This window comes from Chiloscyllium plagiosum, chromosome 33 (genome assembly GCF_004010195.1).
Source record: "Chiloscyllium plagiosum isolate BGI_BamShark_2017 chromosome 33, ASM401019v2, whole genome shotgun sequence".
Classification (NCBI taxonomy): Eukaryota; Metazoa; Chordata; class Chondrichthyes; order Orectolobiformes; family Hemiscylliidae; genus Chiloscyllium; species Chiloscyllium plagiosum.
Window position 1 is genome coordinate 23,715,734 of NC_057742.1, and position 23,412 is coordinate 23,739,145.

A 23,412-nucleotide genomic window follows, 5' to 3' on the forward strand; every position below is an offset into this window, starting at 1 on the left:
GGAAAGATGTTGTGAAACTTGAAAGGGTTCAGAAAAGATTTACAAGGAAGTTGTCAGGGTTGGAGAATTTGAGCTATAGGGAGAGGCTGAAAAGGATGAGGCTGTTTTCCCTGGAACGTCGGAGGCTGAGGGGTGACCTTAGAGATTTACAAAATTATGAGTGGCATGGATAGGTCTTTTCCCTGGGGTGGGGGAGTCCAGAACAAGAGGGCATAGGTTTAGGGTGAGAGGGGAAAGATAAAGAAGAGACTTAAGGGGTAACTTTTTCACGCAGAGGGTGGTACGTATATGGAATGAGCTGCCAGAGGAAGTGGTGGAGGCTGGTACAATTGCAACATTTAAAAGGCATTTGGATGGGTATATGAATAGGAAGGGTTTGGAGGGATATGGGCCGGCTGCTGGCAGGTGGGATTAGATTGGGTTGGGATACTTGGTCGGCATGGACGGGTTGGACCGAAGGATCTGTTTCCATGCTGTACATCTCCATGACTCTATGACTCTCACTTTGCCCAGATCTCGAGTTGTGTCAGCCAGATCAGATAAGGATGGCAGATATAATCACACATCATTTTTAGACCAGCTTTTTTAATTCCAGATGATTGGAAACTTCACCATCTACTGTGGAATTTGAAACTATATCTTGAGAACAAGTAGCATTTGTTTTCATGTCCCACAATATTACCAACTGCCTTCCCATAGTATGAGGTTTAGGACAGACAACGTATAAAAACTTTTACCCTGTAACTCTTTAATGCTTGATACTGACACTAGGTGGCAGCAATGGTGAAATATTAATGAACAAAGTGCAACCTTACGTTGTAATTTTCTTTGTTTCTAGAAATGAATAATAGAATTTGTTTCAGTTTTCTTTTACTTTAATTGGCTGAATATCTGTTTTTCTCTGCCTTCAGGCAAGGATTCAAAATTCTGAATGCAGACACACTTAGTTCTAATCTCTGATGTGGCATGCTTGTAACATATTTTGTGGAATTTGTAAATGTAATTCACTTTTTATTGAATCCAGATTAAAAAGTGTAACTAATCTGTCAGGGAACTGTGACTACTGCTTGGACAGCACTTGACAATGATGCACAGCTTCAATTTTCTTTCTTTACTTTAGGAGAAGTTAAGGTTGCAGGGCCAAATTACAGAAGGCAGCAACATGATTAAGACCATCGTGTTTGGTCGGTACGAGTTGGATACCTGGTACCATTCTCCATACCCTGAAGAATATGCTCGTCTCGGGAGGCTATATATGTGCGAGTTCTGTCTCAAATACATGAAAAGTCAGACCATCCTTCGCAGGCATATGGTAAGTTGTTTGCCTGCAGAAGCAAATAAAATAATTGAATTGGTTCAGATTTAATTTTGTGATAATTAAACTGCAGTCTGCTTTGTGGCAGATTAGGTGGTGACTGAAATGTAGCAGCATGCACAGGAATTAAATCTAAATAGAGTAGAATGAAGAATCCATTACTTGCCCTCTAATAAAATAATCAGCTTCTTGTTTTCATAGTTTCAGTATAAATCAAATTTCCTAAGCAAGTAAAGATGATGGTTGACTTATGGTTTAGCAGTTAAGTGCTTCTTCTGACATCCCCTGTGTGTGCTGGTTAGCTTCTGAATCAAACTGAACAGAATCTCCTAAGGAATATAGTGGCAGCTGTTCAGTTTGAGGTATTGAGCCAAATAGTTGGAAATTACTGGCCTGAAACATAGATTGGGTCTTTTTCTTCGGGCTGAAGGCATCAGTCTTGCTAAAAGCTACAAGTGTCTTTCTGTCTGATGGAAATCCGTTTATTTTTCTAATTCCTCAATTGCTAATTACTTGTCATCTATCCAACAGACAGACTGACCCCTGCACTTTAAAGCCGTTTGGAATCTGCATGCTGTTCATGTTTACTCTCCATAGATGCTGCCTGACTTCCTGAGTTTTTCCAGTAACTTGTGATTTTGTTCCTTATTTAATCATGTTGGCTCAAACTCTATATTATAAATATATCAGAACAAAAGTATAATGTTGTGTTGTATAAGGTTTTTGCTACCTACATAAGTAATCATGAATGCTTAGAACTGCTTCAGCACAGAAATGAGTTAATTGTCAATTTCTGGCTTGGTTTAAGATTAACTTTGACTTTAAAATAATCAGCACAATGTAGATTTTTAATATATATAACAAAAATTCATTTGGAACTGCAGAGTTAGAGTTTCACTGAAAAAAAATCATTTTGTTAAACTTTTTGTCTTGTACTCGAGACATTTTGCCAAATTACAAATTTAAGGAAAAAAACGTTGTAATGCATGAGAAAAGAATTCTGATTGGTTGGCAAGTGGATTCTCATTAGTAGAGGTATTGCCATGGCAAATTTGCCATTCTGCTGAATGACTGTTAACAGACAAGCTTTACGAAATTTTAAACCAGGCCTAATTAGTCGGGGTATTACACTGAAACATGAGCCAGGGAATGGCTGTCATCCATTTTGTTGAGTTCTAACAGGTGCAGTGGAGAACACTTGTTTCTACCTGCAAAGAACATAGCCCTCTTTGTTAAATCTATACCCTCTAGTACATGCAAGTGCACCACACTGAGAGTCCAGCTGACAATCCTAAATCAATTGTCAACATTATTTACTCTCTTATTCAAGATTGTCTGCAGACCTCACTTTCTCATCAAACATTGCCCAATTGCAAAATCACATCTAATGCCAAAGACTTAGCAGATTGATCAAACAAGATAAGCCTTCAGCTGTTTGCAGCAAGCAAGGTTGTGTTCAACCAGCCTGCACTTGTAAAACTTGCAACACGATGTTTGACATTAAATGTGATTCTAATGTTGGACAGGCATATCAAAAAGTGGAGATTATTGTTGTCTGGTAAATCGTGACTTTAAACTCAGGTTTGTGATCCAGGTCCTCTCATTTTCGTTTGCTGTGTCAGCTAGAGTCTGAGCTGGCACTTTGCAGATGATAGGTTTTGTTGTCTACATTTGCCTCATTGAGGAGAAAGATCTCTAGATATGGCAACGGTCCAGTTCACCATACATCCAGAGTCACAGTAGCTGCTTTGGGTTACTGGACTCTGATGTTTGCTGCTGCCGAGCCTATACTATTTTCTACCCCCCTCCACACCCAGAGTCTGTCTCTATCCCAACTTTGAGTCAGACTCATTCTATTTCCAAAGTAGGAATTGATAAAATACTGCATGGACTGACTGCGTACAGATTGTATGTATGCTTTTTGAACAATGATCACCTCGCCAAAATCTTTCCTACGCCTCCACTTCTCGCCTTTAAACATCCGCCAAACCTTAAACAACAATGTTTGCAACAAACTGCCCATTCTTCAGGACAACATCGACCACAATACCATATAAACCTCTCATGGCAACCACTGCAAGACGTGTAAGTGTGTCAACATGGATGCTACCATTACACGTGGGGACACCACCCACCATGTACGCAGCAGGTACTCATGTGGCTCGGCCAACGTTGTCTATCTCGTACGCTGCAGGCAAGGATGCCCCGAGGCATGGTACATTGACGAGACCAAGCAGACGCTACAACGGCTGAATGGACACTGCACAACAATTGCCGGACAGGGATGTTCCCTCCCAGTCGGAGAACACTTCAGCGATCAAAGACATTCAACCTCGGATCTTCGGGTAACCTTCCTCCAAGACGGATTTTAGGATACGCAACAGCGCAAAGTTGGTGAGCAGAGGTCGATAGCCAAGTTCAGTACCCATGAGGATGGTCTCAACTGGGTTTCTTGGATTTGTGTCGCACTACAGGTGACCCTACTACACAATACACTTCACACACACACTCACACACTCTTACACAAGATCACAATCACACAGACCCTCTCTCATACACACATGCTGTCTCTCAGACACACATACACCCCACAGTAACGTTCATACCCTCTCACAGGCTATACTCTGTCACACCTGTGCATACGTCTGTGCGCTCTCACACTCTGTCTCGTCCCCGTCCCTCCCTCACATGCATGCACTCTCATGTATAAGACTGTGGGGTGAATTTGCATTTGCAGATACATTCTATTTTGTTCAAAAAACATACAATCTGTGGGCAGTCAGTCCATGTGACATTTTATCAATTCCTACTTTGGAAATAGAACCAGTCTGACTTGAGGTTGAGATACAGACAGACTCTTACCTCACACCTTTAATGCATTGTCTGAGCCGAGATGCATCGTTTTTTTAATATAAAACCTTCAGTTATTTCGGGAACGTGACTTGAAAGAGGTTCTGGGATTTACATATTAATTAATCGAAACCTGAAACCCCATTCTACATGATTGAAGTCAACAGCAATCTAGGTTTGTTCAGTGCATCACATCATTTGTATGACACTTTGATCTTTTACTATAAATTCTGTCTCCTATGATCGTAGCCCAATAGCGACCTGACGAAGGAGCAGCGCTTTGAAAGCTTGTACTTCCAAATAAACCTGCTGGTCTGTAACCTGGGTGTTGTGATTTTTAACTTTCTCCCTATCCTGTTCACAGCCCTTAGCTGTTTAGCTACCTGTGAACCAAGCCCATGGTTGGCAGGCAGAAGGATTTATCATTGGTCTGTTGACTAGTGATCAATTATCATTCATCTACTTACTGCCAACATAGCTCCTTTTGTAGATAGCCATTTGGATCCAAGTCACCTGCAAACTGAACTTCAATTACTGTTAGTACCAACAGTGCTTGCAGTGACTATATGGTTATTTGCTTTCAAAAGGTGCAGCAACCCTCCAGCAATCCTTGACTTAAAACTTTTCTTTTCAAATTATAATATACCATGAGGTATAGGAGCAGAAGTAGGCCATTCACCCAGAAAGTCTGTTTTGCCATTCAGTGCAATCTGATAATCCTGAACTCCACTTTCCAGTCGTTGCTCCATAACCCTTGATTCCCTAACTGATTAAAATTTTGTTTGTCTCAAACTTAACAACCCAGCCTTGGCATCTCTCTGTGATAAAGAATTCCACAGACACACTGTCCTCTGAGTGAGGAAATTCCTGCTCATATTTGTCTCAAATTGGTGACACCTTTTGTGAGATTTATGCCCTCTGATACTAGACTCTCTCTCCAAGGAGAAACAGCCTTTGCACATCCACTTTGTCAAGAATCTTTTGTGCTTCAGTGAGGTCACCTCCCATTCTTCTAAATTCCAATGATTAATAGGCCCAACTTATGCAATCTTCTCATCATAATACTCCCTCAGTAGTATCAGCCTTTCCTGGACTGCATCTAACACTAGAATATCTTCCTTTAGGTAAGGGGCATAAAACCTCACAGTAGTCCAGTTGTAGTCCATCTAGCTTCAACAAACTTCCCTGTTTTTTTCTCCATTCCTTTTGAGTCTGCAGTTAAAAATACAGAAAAATAAAAGACACTGTATATTGGAAAGTATTTCTAAAGGAAAAAACTAATGCAATTTTCAAGACAAAGAATAAAAATGTTATACCTTTTGTTATTTAATTTTTTTTTCTTCTAGGCAAAATGTGTATGGAAGCATCCCCCAGGCGATGAAATCTATAGAAAGGGAAACATATCAGTATTTGAGGTGGATGGAAAGAAAAATAAGGTATTTTTAAAATAAAACTACTCGGGCACTAAATGTTTTTGATCCAAATAGTTTTTCTTTCCATTGTAACGAATATTTCACCACTCGTGCTTTTTAAATGCTTAATTGTTTTACATCCGCCTCATGGTTTTAAACATTTCTTCAAAGTTGAAGTAGATTTTTTTCAATGTTTGGAATAACACAATTCCACTTTATGTTCACGTTTTGCTCAGATTCCAGGGTATATTGTCACTTTGGATAGTAATGATTGATTGAGTAATGTGAGATTGAAGAAAGATTTTGAAGTGTCATAAGCAGTGAGAGTGAAACTCCTAATTTTTTTTTTGCTATTGAAATATTGGTTTACATTCCAGACATCACAGACATTCTATATATTCTGTGCATACAATTCTCCAGTTTTAAATGTAAATAAAAGTCTGTTTAAGTGGCTACGATGGTATTTTCTCCTCTGGATCAGACAGTTGTTGTGTTTGTCCTGTGTCAAGACTTGAGCAACGTAATGTTAAGGAAATGCTGAGTTATGAAAGATGTTGAGCAAAGCCCTCCCCTCTTCCATTGCTTATTTTGGAGGCTAAAGTAAATATTGGTATATTTTCATAGTGCTATCCTTTGCATTAGCTTTTTGTCAATTGCCATCACAAAATAATTTAACTAATCACGTTCTGTATTCAGAAAGGTCACCATGCTGAGTTCTCTGATCACACATTGTATCCACCTAATTCATTGTCTCCAAAATATTAAAAGAATAATGATGATGAACCTAACAATTTTATTTTTTCCCCTTATTACTTTTCCTTCTCTGTCTTCCATTCTGTCCTTTGCTTCCTTCCTCCTGCAGCTGACAAAAGACCTAGAAATAATGGTCAATCTCCACATTATAGGGATGTCATTTCTTTAATCGGAAATTAAGTCTTCTGAAGACTTTTCAAACAAAAACAAACCATAACAAACATTTTTCTTAGCTGAAATTTATTTCTTTAATATTTATCTTCTCTCTCACATTCCTAGTTATACTGTTTCTCAACATACATTAAAAGAGAAAATCAATTTATTGTCTTGACCATCAACTCCCGTGGGATGTAAATAATGCATCACTCTAAATCTGTGGGATTCCACCAGTAGTCAGATGGTAATTTTCAATGCAGCCAATGAAGCGAATCTGTACAGTTTTTTTTAATTTGGCTTTCATCTGAATGCTTTCAAAAATCAATTGAAATAAAGGTAGAAATTGCAGTTTCCATCCTTGTCTAATACTCAGGAGTAGAATTCCACTCTCTTACTTTATTTACCTTCCCTGCGTTTAGAGTATTTCAGATTTTTTACTCTTAGTCCTTTATTGTACCAAACCAGAAACTAAGTAGTTAACTGGGTTCCCTTGAGCTTCAAAATTGTGACAGTGTGTTTCTAGCCGATTAATTCCTTCATTCAAGATTTTGCCAGGCATGTTTCCTTTTGACTTTTAACTGGTTCAGAAAGGCACAATTGCAAATCCTGCAATATTGGTGAAGTTGAATTGGTATTCATTTCTCCTGCAAGAAAGAATGTTAAGTTTTCCTTGATGATGTTGTGAATTTGCAAAGAAGGATAATTGATAAACCCTTCAACCTGTTTTCTTCCATGTAGTGAGACGTCTAGAGATTTCTTTCTGAATAAGTCGGCAAAGGCTATGCCCAATGTAGAGAATTCTAGTTTTGGTCTATTTTGAGTTAATTGGTTTTAGTGTTGATGATTCTCAACAGGATGTACTTGGCCTTTGTTCCTGTTGCTAAGAAAATGAGAATCAGTTTTATTTTTGATGATCTGTATTTCAAAAGTATATGTGTGCCCCCTATCCATTGAATATGCTGAACATATTTAGCTCACGTGTAGAAAGGCCACTTGGGTGTGATATTAAAACCATGCTAGTGACAGTGGCCTATTGTCTCAGTATGGTTTCTGGGAATGGAGAAGAAATTGCAGCAAGCAATGTTTAATCCTCTCTCACTGAAGAAGTATTCGATGTCTTATCGGGCAAGAATATCTTTTAACTCATCTCTTTAATGTTTTCTTTTCATTTTGTTCTAGATTTACTGCCAGAACTTGTGTCTTTTGGCTAAGTTATTTTTGGACCACAAGACGTTATATTATGATGTAGAACCATTTTTGTTTTATGTGATGACAGAAGCTGATAACACAGGGTGTCACCTTGTTGGATATTTCTCCAAGGTAAAGGATGTTACAGTTTTATTTTCATGGTCTATCCTCATCTCAGTTTAAGTGTAATGTTTTCCTTAATACAGTGTGTATGGAGTATTTGAAAAACTTGGCTACAAATTATTGTTTACCAAATATTACACAAATAATGGGCTTGCAAAAGCAGCTTGTTGCAAAATAACAGCAAAATTAATGTGTACTGTTAATCATAAATAGGTAAGTTAAATTTGGTGGTTACGAAGAGATACATGCTGCAAATTTTTGGATCATTTGTGTTATTTGGCAGTAGCTATCATGAGAGCTGAATGAATCTTGAGAGTGTCAGTACATTGAAGCGTTTGTACTGTTGCATAAACTCAGCTTGCAGTAAGGAGTGAGGATTACGGTCTTGAAATTCTACTTATCCTTTTTGGCCCAAAAATGGAACAGTTGAAACTATGGTGTTTTGTTACTGCATTTGTTTTTGGAGTTTTTTTAAATTGCAGTTAAGATTTTGCATTTTTTATTGCTTTTCCTTTCTTTCTGAATCCTTAGAATTTGTTACTTAAAGACATTGACTGTAGATTCTGTCATTTATAATAGAGTCAGATCCTTTTTTATACGCTCACAATTCCAGAAATTTGTGGTGCAATTTTATTTTCAATTTGCAGTAGTGAGAAATGTCCAGCCCCCAGGGCACATCATGACACACCTGGTTCAAATTCAGGCCCAATATATTTGTTTGATCTGCCTTTGCACAGTCATTTGATGAGCTACACAATTGGTTTTAATAATAACTACCAGCCTTTTAGTTTCTTTCTCATAGATAGAAATATTTTTGTTCCACTCTGAAGTTAAAGGTTTCACTTGAGGACATTCTGAGCTCATTTTATATCAGTCATTGAGGTGCCAGCATGTATCCACCTTATGTACGTGCATAGATATGTGATAGGTAGTGATTTATGTGAAAAAAGATTAGAATTGTTCAGCTTAATAACTAATTTTGTTCCTCCGTTGTGATTTAGTTCAGTTCTTGTAATAAATGATGACAAATAGTTTGTGCAATTTGTAAGATGTCTAAATACAGTAGATTTATTTATCAGGCAAATGGCTGAGAAAATACTTTACAATATTGAATTACTTTTTCATATTTGTAACCCTAACACAGAATTTATAAAAACCTAAAGCAACTGCTCAACCTCCACAGGAAGTTTAAATTGGAGATTTTTTCAGTAAATTTAATTAGTTTGTAACATACAAGCCTTCCAAACCTCATTCTGAGATGAGGTGCTGTTGAATTTTTTGTGTTTATCAGCTCCAGAGAATCTATTGCATACGATACACAGTATATCAGATTCATAGTCAAGATTCATTCAAAGTATATCTGACCCAGGGGACCTTGTGTAAATTGAGTGCGCAGGATACATGAATGAATGAACTCTACACAGTTATTTAAATCACCTGGGAAATAATTGCACGAATGCTATCAATTATGTCTCAAGCTACTGGATTATGCGTTCAGAGTGAATCCCTGACAAGTCGATTTTAAGTAGCAACATACGAGGGGCTGTTTTTCTCTTCGGTAGAACATGGGTAGTGTGAAGATGCAATAATTTTTTGTCATTCTGCATCTTTTACACTTCATAGAAATCAAGTCAAGCTAATTCTGTGAATTCAGCCCCATCATTGCTACTGAGCTGTCCAATAGAAATTTTGTAATGGTCTGAAATTAATCATATAATTCAGTTCTGTCATATTTTGTTGATTTTGCGAAACACATTCTTCTAAAGAGCGTGTACATTCCTAATTACTTTAGTATCTGCTGTCTAATTAGGTTTTGAACAAGGTGTAATGTAATAAGTTGACTCCACTCTCTTTTAATCTTTGATTATATGAGTCTATTTTTGTATTGTTATAGGTTAGTTTGCAAGTGCCATATCTGCATCACCCTTCAGTTCCTAAGGCTTACCGTTAAGTTCCATGCTCAATAAAATTTTATGAGCACTATAAGCCATCCTCCCGTGCTTTGCCACTTTTGCTTCTTTTGTCTAAAAGCTTCAAATAATTTCAGATAAATAATTCATAGATATTGGTATTTTCATCTGACTGTAAGATCTCTTATTCAGCCATTTAGTTTAAATCCAAAGAAATTGCTTAGCAGACCATTTAGTTTGGCAAAGCAGTTGGGTAAAATGACAATCTGTCAGTCTTTACTGGTTATTCTGACCAAAGGATTTAATGTGGATATGCCTCAACTATCCTCTGTTAAAGCCATGCTAAACAGACCTGTACAATCTTTGATACTCCCACAATCCTGCCAGACATTTACACTGGTTGCCAATTTAGAAGCCTTTCTCTAGTTACTGATGGGTGTGGCGAGACATCTGTTTCAGAGGCTCTCTTTTCCACATTAACCATGATTCTGAACGTTTGGCTGCATCATGTATGATGGCCATGGTATAGTATGTCATGCAGTGGAGAATTGAATCAGAAGTACCTTGATGTCTTGACCTATCTTAAAAACTGGCTGACAACCCAAGTAATGACCAACTCCTACAAGGTGAAAGCAAAATCTCTTATCCCAACCTTGAATGGAATCAAGATATTTGTATATGAGAAAGTGAGGACTGCAGATGCTGGAGATCAGAGTCGAGAGTGGGGTGCTGGAAAAGCACAGCAGATCAGGCAGCATCCGAGGAGCAGGAAAATCGACGTTTCGTGCATAAGGGCTCATGCCTGAAACATTAGTTCTCCTGCTTCTCACGTGCTGCTTGACCCCCCAAGATATTTGAATCCCTCATTTTGGGCATTAACGTCCTCTCCGAAAAGCATAACAGAAGTTGAGCACCTAGTGTTGACTGGCCCACTTCAGCTCATCTTCACCTACAGGGCTGATATCAAGATTGTGACAGATGCATATCATGCACCACGATGTCAGCCACTGTCACAATGCTCAGGTTCTTAGACGATGGAGCAGTCCGCTTGCTTGATGCTTATCATTGGAGTCAATATCATCTTCGACCACTGGGGTGCACTGTGGTTGCATTATGTACAATCTAGCAACCAGCCTCAATAACTCGATCCATACCATTGAGAGCAAGATTGGTCAGTTCACGGGAATATGATTAGCTTCCAAGTTCCTCTTCCCAAATAAAACACATTATCCTAACTTGAGCAAATATTGCTGTTCCTTCAAAATGGTCAGAATCATATACTGCATAGGTTTGAAAGGAAATGCACCATCATCTCAGGGCAATGAGGGATGGTCAACACAGAACCTTACCGGTATTGCCAACACCTGATACAAGAGAGAGAAAAAAAACAAAATGTATGCATCCTGCTCAGCTCATTGTACTCACGAGGTTTTCCTGCCAACAGATATTGCTAACTCCTGGAATATTCTAGAATTTAGAGCTAAACCCCAGAGACCTTGTATGTATTTACACCTCCCAGATCAAGGCACATCTTTTCCACAAATCCATTTAAAAACTCTGGATAAGGTTTCCACCTAAACCACAGCACTAATCAAATTTGTCAATGACATCTTTTTTGACAGTGGTACAGTACTGCTCCTCATCCATATCAGCCTTTCTGCAACTCTTAACACTGAATAACATCATCCTCCTCCACAGTTTCTCCTCTGTTACTCAGCTATGTAGGAATGCCATTATCTGGTTCACTGTTCATAATCATTGTGCTAGGCTGTCAAAAGGAAGGCTTGCAATAACAACATAGTCGAATGAGATTGATACAACCTAAAAATGTCAATATGAAGAGTCATCATTGAATCTAACGAGGCTTTCATAATGGTAGTTTATTAGAGGGTTAAAAATGTTGAAATACTGTTTTGAACATAAGTCAACGGTCCTGAATATAACCAAATGATTTTTTATTTCAGGAGAAGAATTCATTCCTCAACTATAACGTGTCATGCATTTTAACAATGCCACAGTATATGAGGCAAGGCTTTGGGAAAATGCTAATTGACTTTAGTAAGTATCGAAAGGTAATGATAGTGACTGTTTGGCGCTTTACTGCTAGACATTGACCTGACTAAATGTAGTTTTGCTGCATGATTCCTCCTTTACATATCCTTATCCCAGTATATCAAACTGTTAATTGATTTCTGAATATGTTTAGGGTGTTTGCAATTCCGAAGAACTTATTCATCACTCCATAATTATTACTGTTGGATCATTGTGCCTCTTTATAGAATGGAGTACATGTTAATTTTCAGATTTAGCACAATACTTATCTTTTAATGTTTGAATAACAATTTAGATTTAAAAATGTATTTGAAGTCAGTCATGTGTCTCGGTGCTATGAAATGAAGAAGAAATTTAATTCAAGGAAGTGGGCAAAGAATAAGAGGAGGACATATGCAGAATTTACAAGTAGCAGTGTCATGGCAGTTGTGTGCAAAGCTTTAAGCTTTGTGATTAAAATAATGAGCAACCTCATGAACAGTATGAAACTGGAAGAGGATGAAAGAAATCTTTGATAGGACTCAATTCTTCTGTCCAGTGACTGCATGTCAGGAGGTCATAGGATCACAGAATCCCTACGGTGCAGATAGTAGCCATTCAGTCCATCGAGTCTGCACCAACCCTCTGAAGAGCATACCAAACCCTAATCCCATAATCCTAATCCAATGAATTGACTTAGAAATATGTCTTCTTTCCTTTTGAATATGCATTTAATAGGTTGTGCCGACTGTCATATTGTAACTTCAAATTTATTGTATAATTTTTTTTCAGTTTCCCACAATTGTCTAAAGAATCTGTTTTAGCTCATAATTGGAATGTTTGGATAGTAATCAAAAATTACCTACTAAATTGATGTTTTTTCCCCCCCAAGTCTGTTTCTTGCATCCTTGTCCTGATGGGTACAGGACTTAAAGCTTCCTATACACGCAGACAAATTAGAAGTAAAAGTAGGCCATTTGGCCTCTTGAGCCTGTTCTGGCATTCAACAAGACCGTGGCTGATCTATTTGTGGTTTGTATTCCACATTCTAATCTACACTTGATGACCATTGATTACATTACTGAATAAAAATCTATTCACTTCTGCCTTAAATATTTTCAATGACCCGTCTTCCACTCCCTTAAAAGACGGAGTTCCAAAATTGTAAAATCCTCTGGAATAAACTCCCATTCCCTGTTACAAACACCTAATTTTAAATTAGTTCGTTCTAATTCCCCTTAGCACGGTTCAACTTTGATATAACCAAACAATTAATTAATTAAGAATTCTTAATGATTGTTAATTGAAGTAATTTACAATTGTTAATTGTAAATTGAAGTAATAATAATGCCTTCCAGGATGAGCTCCTAAATGCTAATTTAAATTTCATTTAGCATAAGAGAAGTATAGACATGCTTATTGATTATGAAGTTAGTTTGCATTGGTCGAATGTGAAACTTCATACATTTCTATTTATAAAAGCATTTGGCAGCTGGTTAGATGGTAAATGCTTTATAATTGATGGACAAATATATTGCAGAGGATTGTTATTCGCACCTTTGGAAAGAGGAAATTGGAGGAGTTTTGAACTTGATTACTCTTCCCCACAAGGATTATAAGATATTTAGTTTTATTTGGTTTTCTGGCTAATCTGCCTGGCCCTATTTATTTTTGTGACTTCGAGGATTTTTGCAGTGATGAGGTCAGTTAGATTTCTCAAAAACAGAAATTGCCGTCTGTCTTTTTTTCTGTCTGGCAGTGGTCAGAAAATCATCAATATTTTGGATTGGCAGAATTCCTACATGTGGCTTCATCCACATTTTTTTGTAGACATGTTGCCTGTAATAAGGATACACTTTTGCTGCCCTTGTGGGCTATTTAAAATATGTTGGTCATAATTATTAGAACGAAAGGCTGATAAGTCCACAGGTCTTGATAATTTAAAGATCCTAGAATGAAAACTAAAAAAAAACTGTCTGCTGCAATAGGTGCATTGGTTTTAATTTTCCAAAATTATGTAGATCCTGAAATGGAGCCTTTGATTGGAATTTAGTAAAAGTAACTCATCCATTCAAATAAGGAGGGAGCCAGACAGCAGGAAACTCCACCTCACATCTGACATAGAAAATTGCTGGAATCTGTTATTAGATAGGTTATAGCTGGGCACTTGGAAAATCTTAATGTGTTTGGGAAGAAAAAACCTGGGTTTGCAAAGGGGAAATAGTGCATGATGAATTTATTAAAGTAGAAAACAACATAATAAAGGATAATATGTAGATGTGGTGTACTGGGATTTCTCGAAGTAATTCATCAAAAGTGCCAAATCTCAAAACAAAATGCAGTGGGGATAACCATAAGTTGAAGGAGCAAAATTAGGCCATTCAGCCTATTGAGTCTGCTCTGACATTTGATCATGGCTGACAAGTTTCTTAACCCCATTCTCTTGCCTTCTCCCGCTAACTCTTGAACCCTTTATTAATCAAGAACCTATCTATCTTCAATAGCCTTCTGCAGTTTCACAGATTAACCACCCACTAGTTGAAGAAATCCCTCCTTGTCTCCATTAAAAAGGGGCATCCTTTACTCTGAGGCTCCTCGTCTCTCCTATTAGCAGAAACATCTTCTCCACATCCACTCTATCTAGGTCTCTCAGTCTGCTGTAAGTTTCAATCAGATCTCTTTCCCCCCCCCCCCCAATCCTTTTGAATACAGACCCAGAGTCCTTCACTCCTCATTTAACAAGCTCTTCATCCCTGGGATCTTTCTTGTACCTTCTTCTAAACCCCCTCCAATGCCAGCACATCCAAAACTGCTCTCAATATTTTGTATGCGGTCAAAATGGAGTTTTATACAACCTCAACAGTGCATTTTTGCTCTTGTGTTCTAGCCCTTTTGAAATGAATGTTAACATTGTATTTGCCTTCCCAACTGCCAACTGAACCTGTATGCTAACCTTAAGAGAATCCTGATCCTGAACTCCCAAGTCCCTTTACGCTTTAAATTTCAAAAGCCTTTCCTCATTTAGAAAATAGCCTAATCTCTATTCTTCCCACCAAAGTGCATAACCTCACACACTTTTCCACATTGTGTTCCATCTGCCACTTTTTTATTCACTCTCCTAGCCTGTCCATGTCCTTTTGCAGCTTCCTCACTGCCCCAACACAGTGCCCCACTCTCCCTCTTTTGTGTCATCTGCTAATGTAGCGGCCATGCCCTCGGTTCCTTCATCCAGATCGTTAATGTATAACGTGTGGTCTGAACCCACACAGAATTCCACTAGTCACTGGCTGCCATCTTGAAAAAGACCTCTTTATCTCTACTCTCTGACTGCTGCCAGCTATTGACATGGATTAATAATTGGTCAGCCAGCAGTAAACAGCAAATAGGTGTGAAAGGGTAATTTTCAGGTTTGCAAGATATAACAACTGGAGTTCTACAGGGATCAGTGCTAAGGCCTCAATTATTAATAATCTATGAGAGTTACTTGGACAAAGGGAGTGAATGTATTGTTGCCATTGTTGTTGATGTGACTGAGATAGGTAGGAAAATAAGTTGTGAAGTGGTCATAAGGGAGTTTGCAAAGGGATATACGTAGGTTAAGTGCACAAACTTTTGGCAGATGGAGTATTATAGAATCTCTACACTGTGGAAGCAGGCCACTTGGCCCATGGAGTCCACACCAACTCTCCGAAGAGCATCCCACCCAAACTCATCCCCTCCCTTTCTTCCCTATAGTCTTCCATTTCCCATGTCTAATCCACCTAGTCTACACATCCCTGGAAACTGTGGGCAATTTAGCATAACCAATCCACCTAATGTGCACATCTTTGGACTGTGAGAGGAAACCAAAGCACGCAGAGGAAAGTCACAAGACACAGGAGAGCATGCAAAGAATGGAATTGCACCTGGGTCTGTGGCACTGCGACACAGCAGTGCTAACCACTGAGCCACATGCTGCCCTGAATGATGTTATGATGCTGAGAATGTGAGCTTGTCCACTTTGGCAGGAAGGATATAATCTGAATGGAGGTTGCAGAATTCTGTAGCTACAGGTATGCAGTTAAGATGCAGGTACAGTAAGTGACTAGGAAAACATATAGAATATTTTGATTGCAAGGGAAATGTAATCGAAAGGTAGGAACATTTTTCCACAGGTGTAAAAAGGATTGGTGAGACTACATATGGAGTACTGTATACTGTCTTGGTCTTGTTCCTTAAGAAAGGATGCAATTGCATTAAATATTTCATCAAAAGTGTACTCAATTGATTGCTGAGATGAAGACATTGTGGAGAACACCATTGGGACCTCTGTCTGTTGAAGTTTAGGAGACTGAGAGAAGAATTTATTGAAACGCTTAAAAGATTGAGGAGACTTAACAGGGGAGATAGTGAGAGGATGTTGCTCTTATGGGAGAGATGAGAATCAGGGATACTGTTTTTAAAAATTAGGAATCCTTCATTTTAAGAAAGAAGTAAGAATGGTTTTCTGAGGATCGTGAATTCTGTGCACCAGAGAACAATTGACTCAGGGTTGAACATTTTTAAGGCAGCTAGATTCTTGACTAACAATGGAGTCAAAGGGTTTAGCGAGTAGGGAGGAAAATGGAATTCGGTCACAATCACCTCATCAGCTGTGATCATTCCAAATGGCAGAGCAGTCTCAAGAATCTGAATGGCCTGGTTTGAGTAATTTGTATGTTTGCAAATTCAGGTTGGCAACTAATTACTGTTATCATTTACATATCGCTAATGTCATAGCTCATATGTTTTAGAAATATACTGATTTTACTAGCATAAAGATTTTTGAGCTGAGTTAAGATAATAGCACTTATTTTGATTAATTATTTTTGACATGCAATAACATTTTGTAAAAGACATAAGATGTGCCATCCGTTAATTGCTGGGTGGTCAGATTCTTCCTTTGAGCGATAACAGTACCCAAAAAGCTTGTAACAATCATGCTAAGAATTTAAAGCATACTGCATATTTCCCTAAATGAATTCATTTTTACAACAATTTATTTCCTGTAAAAGGCTATTTGCTGTCCAAAGTAGAAGAAAAAGTTGGTTCCCCAGAACGTCCCCTGTCCGACCTGGGGCTTATCAGCTACCGCAGCTATTGGAAGGAAGTTCTTCTACGGTATTTGCACAACTTTCAGGGCAAGGAAATCTCTATCAAAGGTGAAAATAGATCAAAACTTAGATTTCAGTAACTAATATAATGTCTTCTGTCTGGATCCTATGCGTTTGGTTTGAAATATTTTGCAGGCATTTACATTTTCCTTTTGTTGTATATCGCTACCAAAAATAGACCAATTACATTCACAACACTTAAAAGCAAGTGTAATAAAATAAAAGGGTTTACTCACTATTTGATGTCTTAGCTGCACCGCCGCACCACCCATCCCTCCTCTACTACACACCCCATCTCCCTATCTCAGACTAGATCAACTCAATAGCAATGCAACTACAGTTACAAGTAGCCTATTCAATACTACCCCACATTCCCCTATGAATTAAGTGTGGTGCACTGTCTGATGTCTTTAATCAACAAGGCAATCAATGACTCTTATGATCTATGTGCAGACAGCACCACAAAATGCTATTGCTACAATGTACAGTACCAGAAAGTGAGGGCTTCGTTTTTTTTGTTTTCCCACCAATTTCTTCATTGTTTTGTTATTATTTGGATATGTGGTATGAGGTAAGAACAAGGTGAAGATGAACAGAAGAAAGGTATTCATTTGTAGTGTTGTGCACTTCCTTGCCAGCAGCTGAAGAGTGGTATTGACAGGCCTACGGAACAGATTGGTTACTTTGCCTCTTGGCCAGGGATTGAAAGGTGGAACAGAGAGACTTATTGGAGGCATTTTTTTAAAGAAGGAAGCTGAAATTGAGGTCATGGAGGTAGAATCTAGTCAGGTGTAGAAGTGCATGAAATTATGGATGCAATAAACCATCTTCAGAAAACAGCATCATTAATGGTTATCATTTTTTATGATATACAAAATGGGTAATATATTGACTTCCAACAAGAATTCAAATTGATTTGGGGAATTTAATTAATTGCACAGAATCAGCAATAGAACCTGCATAAACGTACATTTACCTTGAATGCAGTGTTTTATTTTTCTTGGCATGGTTAAGATTATTCTTCGAAAGTAAGAGCTGGAAAATCAATTACATCACAGTGTCATCAATAGTAGTTCAAGTGGAGGTGCCAGTTATCCATACAAAGCCATTGAAAGTTCAACTACTTAATTTTCAAACACACAATTCGCTTGATTGGATGTAAACTTTCACAAAAGCAGTGAACTGCAATTCTTTTTAAAAATGCACGTATATTTTCAATGAGACTTATCAGTGAAGTAAAACAGCACAGATTAACCCTTTTGAATATTGAGTGTCTTTTGGAACATGTGTATTTGGTCATGACCAAATCTTACAGGGCAGAAGTTATGTATTTTGTTAGAAGGAGAAAATGTTTCCATGAATACTTGGCGGGGATTTTGTCAAGCCTTCATTGCTAGAAAGTCACTCGATCGCAAACATTGCAAGTGCTTTGGCCTTGTTATCATTTAAACAAAATTCTGGCTATGTGCACTATATTATACAACAAATGTTAGGACAAAATAAATATTGTGTGTATATGATAAAACATGCCTTGTAGTTGTGCCATTTACCTTGGAAACTAAGCATCTTTCAGTTTGCCTGTAATAGATAATAGTTTGCAATTTTAATACATTCAAATAGAAGGTCACCTTTATTTATCGCTTGCATGGTGCTACTTTAGCAGCCCTTTCACAGGCAGATTTTGATTAGAAAGTCAAGATCTAAATTTTTAGAATCATTTATTGAATTCCACTTTCACTATTAGAATTTATCTTTGATTCCTGAAAAACAGTGTGTTCAGATCCAGAGATTTGTCAAGGTTTGAGTGGCTAGAATTTTTTTTAATTTTACAGATGTTAAAATTATTTACATTTGTATGTTTTTTTTGTATTTGTCCAGCTTTATTATACGATCAACTGAACCTCCTGTATACTGGATGCAATTTATATTGTGTTATTCTGGTTCAAATGCAAATTCTAAGTTATGAATTTAATATTCTTCATACATTTTGTGGAATATTGTAAGATCAGATATTTCACTGTCAGTTGTTCAAAAAAAAAATCAATGACTAGACCTTGTATAAAATAATACATTTTCTGCAACAAAAGTTGAAGTTTGAGAAAGCAGGTACTGTGCTGTTTTTCCTTTTGTAGATTTAATCTACTCTTACTTTATTTTCAGTGTAGATTTGCCTCGCAAATTCTGCTAAAATAGCATCACAAGTACTCAGCTGGGGTACAGTCTGATTTTGATGCAAAGCAGAGTGCAGTTTTCTAAAAAGGATTGTGCCATATACCATGAGAGGAGCATTCCCTTTTGGGAGGCAGCATTGAAGTTGTTCTCAGTCCATGCTACTTTATTATTCTGAAGTTATATAGATGGACATTTGTTAATCGGAGCAGCCATTTTTATATTGTATAACACATTACCCAAAACATCTTATTTTTGTAGAAATCAGTCAAGAAACTGCAGTGAATCCTGTGGACATTGTCAGCACTCTTCAGGCATTACAGATGCTGAAATACTGGAAGGGAAAACATTTGGTTTTAAAACGACAGGTAATAAAGTTTGATGGCAATGATTATGTTTATTATCAACCTTTGCATACCTGGATTCAAGTCCCACCTGCTCAAGGCGTGTGTGATAACATCATTGAACTGGTTAATCAGCAAATTTCCAACTCTTTTCAATAGGAAGTAGTGCTGAAATTAGTCACCCTTTGCAGAGGGCAGCATTTTTTACTGCTCTGCATAACAAAACTGTTCCCTGTTAGCAAGTTTACGATTTAGTGTAGCACCTCTTTTCCCCAGGCCCCAAACCCCTGTAGGAAAACTTATGATTAACTTGTTGGAACTGCTAAAATAGTTCTGAAAAGAAAAACTTGTGCTTAAATACTGCCTTTGACATATGTAAGTATCAAAGTGCTTCACAACTAACAAATGTGAATTGCCAATATTGTTTTGTAGGCAAACTGAGTAGTCAATTTGCACGCCAGGGCCAAAAATCTTGCACAGTTTTTCTTGAATGATACATGTTGGCCACAAAGTCAAGATATTGCCCCTACTCTTCTGCAGTAGCACCATAAGATCTTTTACAACCATTTGATTTGACAGATGGCGCGTACCATGCAAGAAATGGCAATTCTGACATTGCACCACAAATTGAGATTCTGGAAATGTTTTTTAACTCAGTCTTCTGACTCAGCCTGTCCTAAATTTAACAATATATAAGTAAATATTATTGACAAAGACTTTATTCATGCAATGACTTATTATTAAACACAGTCTTTTTACTGGTTTGCCTCTCAGGCAACTTTATGATCCCTAAGATGAATTTTGGTTCAGTTAACAACTTTATTACAAAAAAATGGACTGTGACAAATTTTAAATGATTAACACGTACTCTTCAATTGCAGTGATATTTTTGATAAATTGTCAGCTAAAACTTAATGTTGATAAAATGTACAGTAAACTAATGTCATTTTTTTTCAATGAAACCTGTGTATTATATATAATCCCCTCCACAATTCCTTGATTCAGGATGAATATTCTGCGCAAATCTAAACTGACCTAAATCAAGTAAACTGTCTGAATTAAACTATTGATTGTATACATCTACTGTCAGCTGTTACATTACTGTTTTTTGACAAATTTCACTTCAGGATCTAATAGATGAGTGGCTGGCCAAAGAAGCAAAGCGAACGAACGGAAACAAAACCATCGACTCAAGCTGTTTGAAATGGACACCACCGAAAGGAACTTAGCTCTTTAATATTTCTGTCTCGTCAAAGGCACCACTTTGTAACGGCTTGTGTACACAAAAGAGAAGATCGCATAGTGAATTTTTAGCCTTACATCATATTCCTTACCACTGTTTGTCCTGCAGAGGGCATAGTAAAGCATACTACCCCCAGCAAGTATAGAATAGTGCTTTTATTCCATTTGTTATTTGTGGTAGAATTTCCAACAAAACAGCTTTATACATGCTCTTAGGAGAGACAATTGGGCTTGAAATTTATAGTTGTACGATCTGGAATATAATCTTTCACATCTTAACAATTATGTTGCCAGGTTTTTGTTACTTAATGGTTGGTAGACTTTTATTTTCCTTAATATTCTTAGAAAATGCTGAAAAGTAAAAGGTTTTACTACATCAAAGATGAACGAGTATGGAGGCAGAAACCCATTTTGGATTTTTGAGAGAATTTCCTTGTTCAGTAGTTTTTAAAAGACTATTTAGATAGGAATGTCCCTAACTCACTTTGTTCCCCTAATGTTGTATGCTTTTTAACTGTTGCAGTCCCTAAGCAGTTTTCAAACATAATGGCTTTTAAGAATGCGTACTCTTGATAAATGGTTGCAAAACAGCAGAGGATGTTGAAGCTGCAACTCTTTCAACTCTTCACCCTTTCAGTATTCAACTCTTTTGTCAGCCTGATAAGCTACTAGTTACATCAGTATGACAGAGACCTTGAACTTGCATATTGTAAATTCCATTTAAATTTATATAGAGGCTACCTGAAGAAGAATTGTTAAATACCGTTTATTTTTCATGAGATGGATGGTACAATGTAAGGTTTTATTCATTATGATAAATATGAGAAGTATTTCCTGACTTCCCCTGAAGGTTGTCCTGCTGTGTCACAATAGTAAACAGCTTACAAAGGCTTAATGCTGTGTTTGAAGCTCTAAGGGTTATTCAACTGTTTTGTGAAGTCATGCTGAAAAAGATATGATGTCAGAGTAGTTATACCATAAGAGATATTTAATGGGAGGTAATGAAATATAAATATTTGAGCATTGTAAATAAAACAAACTGAGATTAATACAGTATACTATCGTCATGATTTATTCGATGAAACCTTCTGTGTATAATATACAAACCCCTTCACAATTCTTTGATTCAGGATGAATATTATACACAATACTAAACTGACCTAAAGCAAATAAAATGTCTGAAGTAAAAATGAATGCCTGGTGAGTGTCTGGGAGGTCGGGAGGAATGAAGCATGTAATATAGAGGGATGCTTAACAATGCAAATCTTATGATACAGACAAAACAGGTTTTTGCAGGTGAAGGTGCTGAGTTCTGAAATTTCTATAAAACTGGCCCATTTTGCTCTTCTAAAGTCATAAACTTGAGGATTGAGCTGTTTCGTATTGTAGTACGCACAGTTGTCATGTGGTGTCTTAACACACTTTATGTCACTGGCAGCTAAACTTAGCACTAAACAAAAGTTGTAAATGGAGTCTTGTTTGGTCTAAGTAAAGGGGTACCTGTTTTACCCTTCACAATTAAACCGGGGTACACACTTTGTCAGGCTGACATTGCTGTGCCAAAGTTAGAATTGATGAACATTGCTTAATTGCTTGTTGTACCAAATGTGATGTAATGCCTTCTGTACCTGCTTATGAATAAAGCATGTTGTACAGTGTGTTTTTAATAGTCGTCATTAATGATTTTTAATTTCTGGATAATGTCCTCTGAAAAGAAACTCTAAAGCATTTAATATTTTTAATTTGTCCAATTTTTGTCAGTTACATTCAAATTGAGTTACATGTATAATGCATGACTGAGTGCCCTATTTATCCTTTAGGTTATTCTTTATAAATTTTTGCAGTTTATATTCCTATACTATTTCTCACAGAAGAAATGTTACCCTTCTGGCATAGAGGTTCAGCAAATGAATACCAAAAGATAGCTACCTCAAGAAACACCTTCAAAATAAGAAAAAGTTTTCATGCTAAGAAAATTGCGTTGCTTCTGCTTACTATGTATATTGTATCGAATCATAGAATCTCCATAGTGTGGAAACAGGCCATTCGGCCCAACAAGTTCACACCAACCCTCTGAAGAGCATCCCACCCAGAACTATCCCCTTCTCTCTAACTCTGCAATTCCTGTGACTAATGCAATTAACCTACACATCCCTGAACACTGTGGGCAATTTAGCATGGTCTGAGGTTGGAATCGAACCCGGGTCCCTGGCACTGAGAGGCAGCAGTGTTGAGCCATGGTATGAAATAAATCAAATACTCATTTGCTGTATAATAACTTTATGTAGGATTAGTAGAATTGTTGCTGGGTACATGTTTTAGATAAAATCCCATTTATTAAGCTAATCAGTATGATGATTTGAGAGTAAATTAATTTTTATCTGATTAAGTAGTGTGCTTGCCTGTTCTTACAACATGGTTTATTTCTAGTAGTCCAAGAGATGATTGTGACATCTGCCATGATAATAAGTCCACATAGCTATACATAAAAATATTGAAGTTTCAAAGAAAGACCTTAATTCTTAAAATTTTGGTGAATATTTATCTATCATCAGACTGTGATCTTTAATTTCATCAATGGTAGTGGAAGCTTGCTACATGCAAATTGTCTGCTCCAATTCCTTATAAAGAGCAAGGAAGCTCCATCGATTATTGGAGGTTGTAAAATATCATATAAATCTAACTACCTTCTTTCTTTCTTTACTGCTGCACATTTGTAAGTGTTCTAATGAATGAAATATACACTTTCAGATTGTTACCTAAATGTAACAGTCATTTCAAGTTTGG

The 23,412-nt window shown here is 37.2% G+C and overlaps 1 protein-coding gene across 5 annotated transcripts in view; it reads left to right on the forward strand.

Moving 5' to 3' along the window:
* kat7b (K(lysine) acetyltransferase 7b) overlaps positions 1 to 22,283 on the forward strand; it is an 82,904-nt gene extending 60,621 nt beyond the window's left edge. For all 5 annotated transcript variants that reach the window (XM_043675147.1, XM_043675148.1, XM_043675151.1 and 2 more), the window contains 7 exons: positions 1,121 to 1,312; positions 5,512 to 5,601; positions 7,666 to 7,806; positions 11,672 to 11,765; positions 16,772 to 16,918; positions 19,301 to 19,407; positions 20,511 to 22,283. In XM_043675147.1, coding sequence (XP_043531082.1) covers positions 1,121 to 1,312; positions 5,512 to 5,601; positions 7,666 to 7,806; positions 11,672 to 11,765; positions 16,772 to 16,918; positions 19,301 to 19,407; positions 20,511 to 20,612 — 873 coding nt within the window. In that variant the 3' untranslated portion in view covers positions 20,613 to 22,283. The remainder of the gene's footprint in view (positions 1 to 1,120; positions 1,313 to 5,511; positions 5,602 to 7,665; positions 7,807 to 11,671; positions 11,766 to 16,771; positions 16,919 to 19,300; positions 19,408 to 20,510) is intronic.
* The last annotated feature ends 1,129 nt before the right edge of the window (positions 22,284 to 23,412 follow it).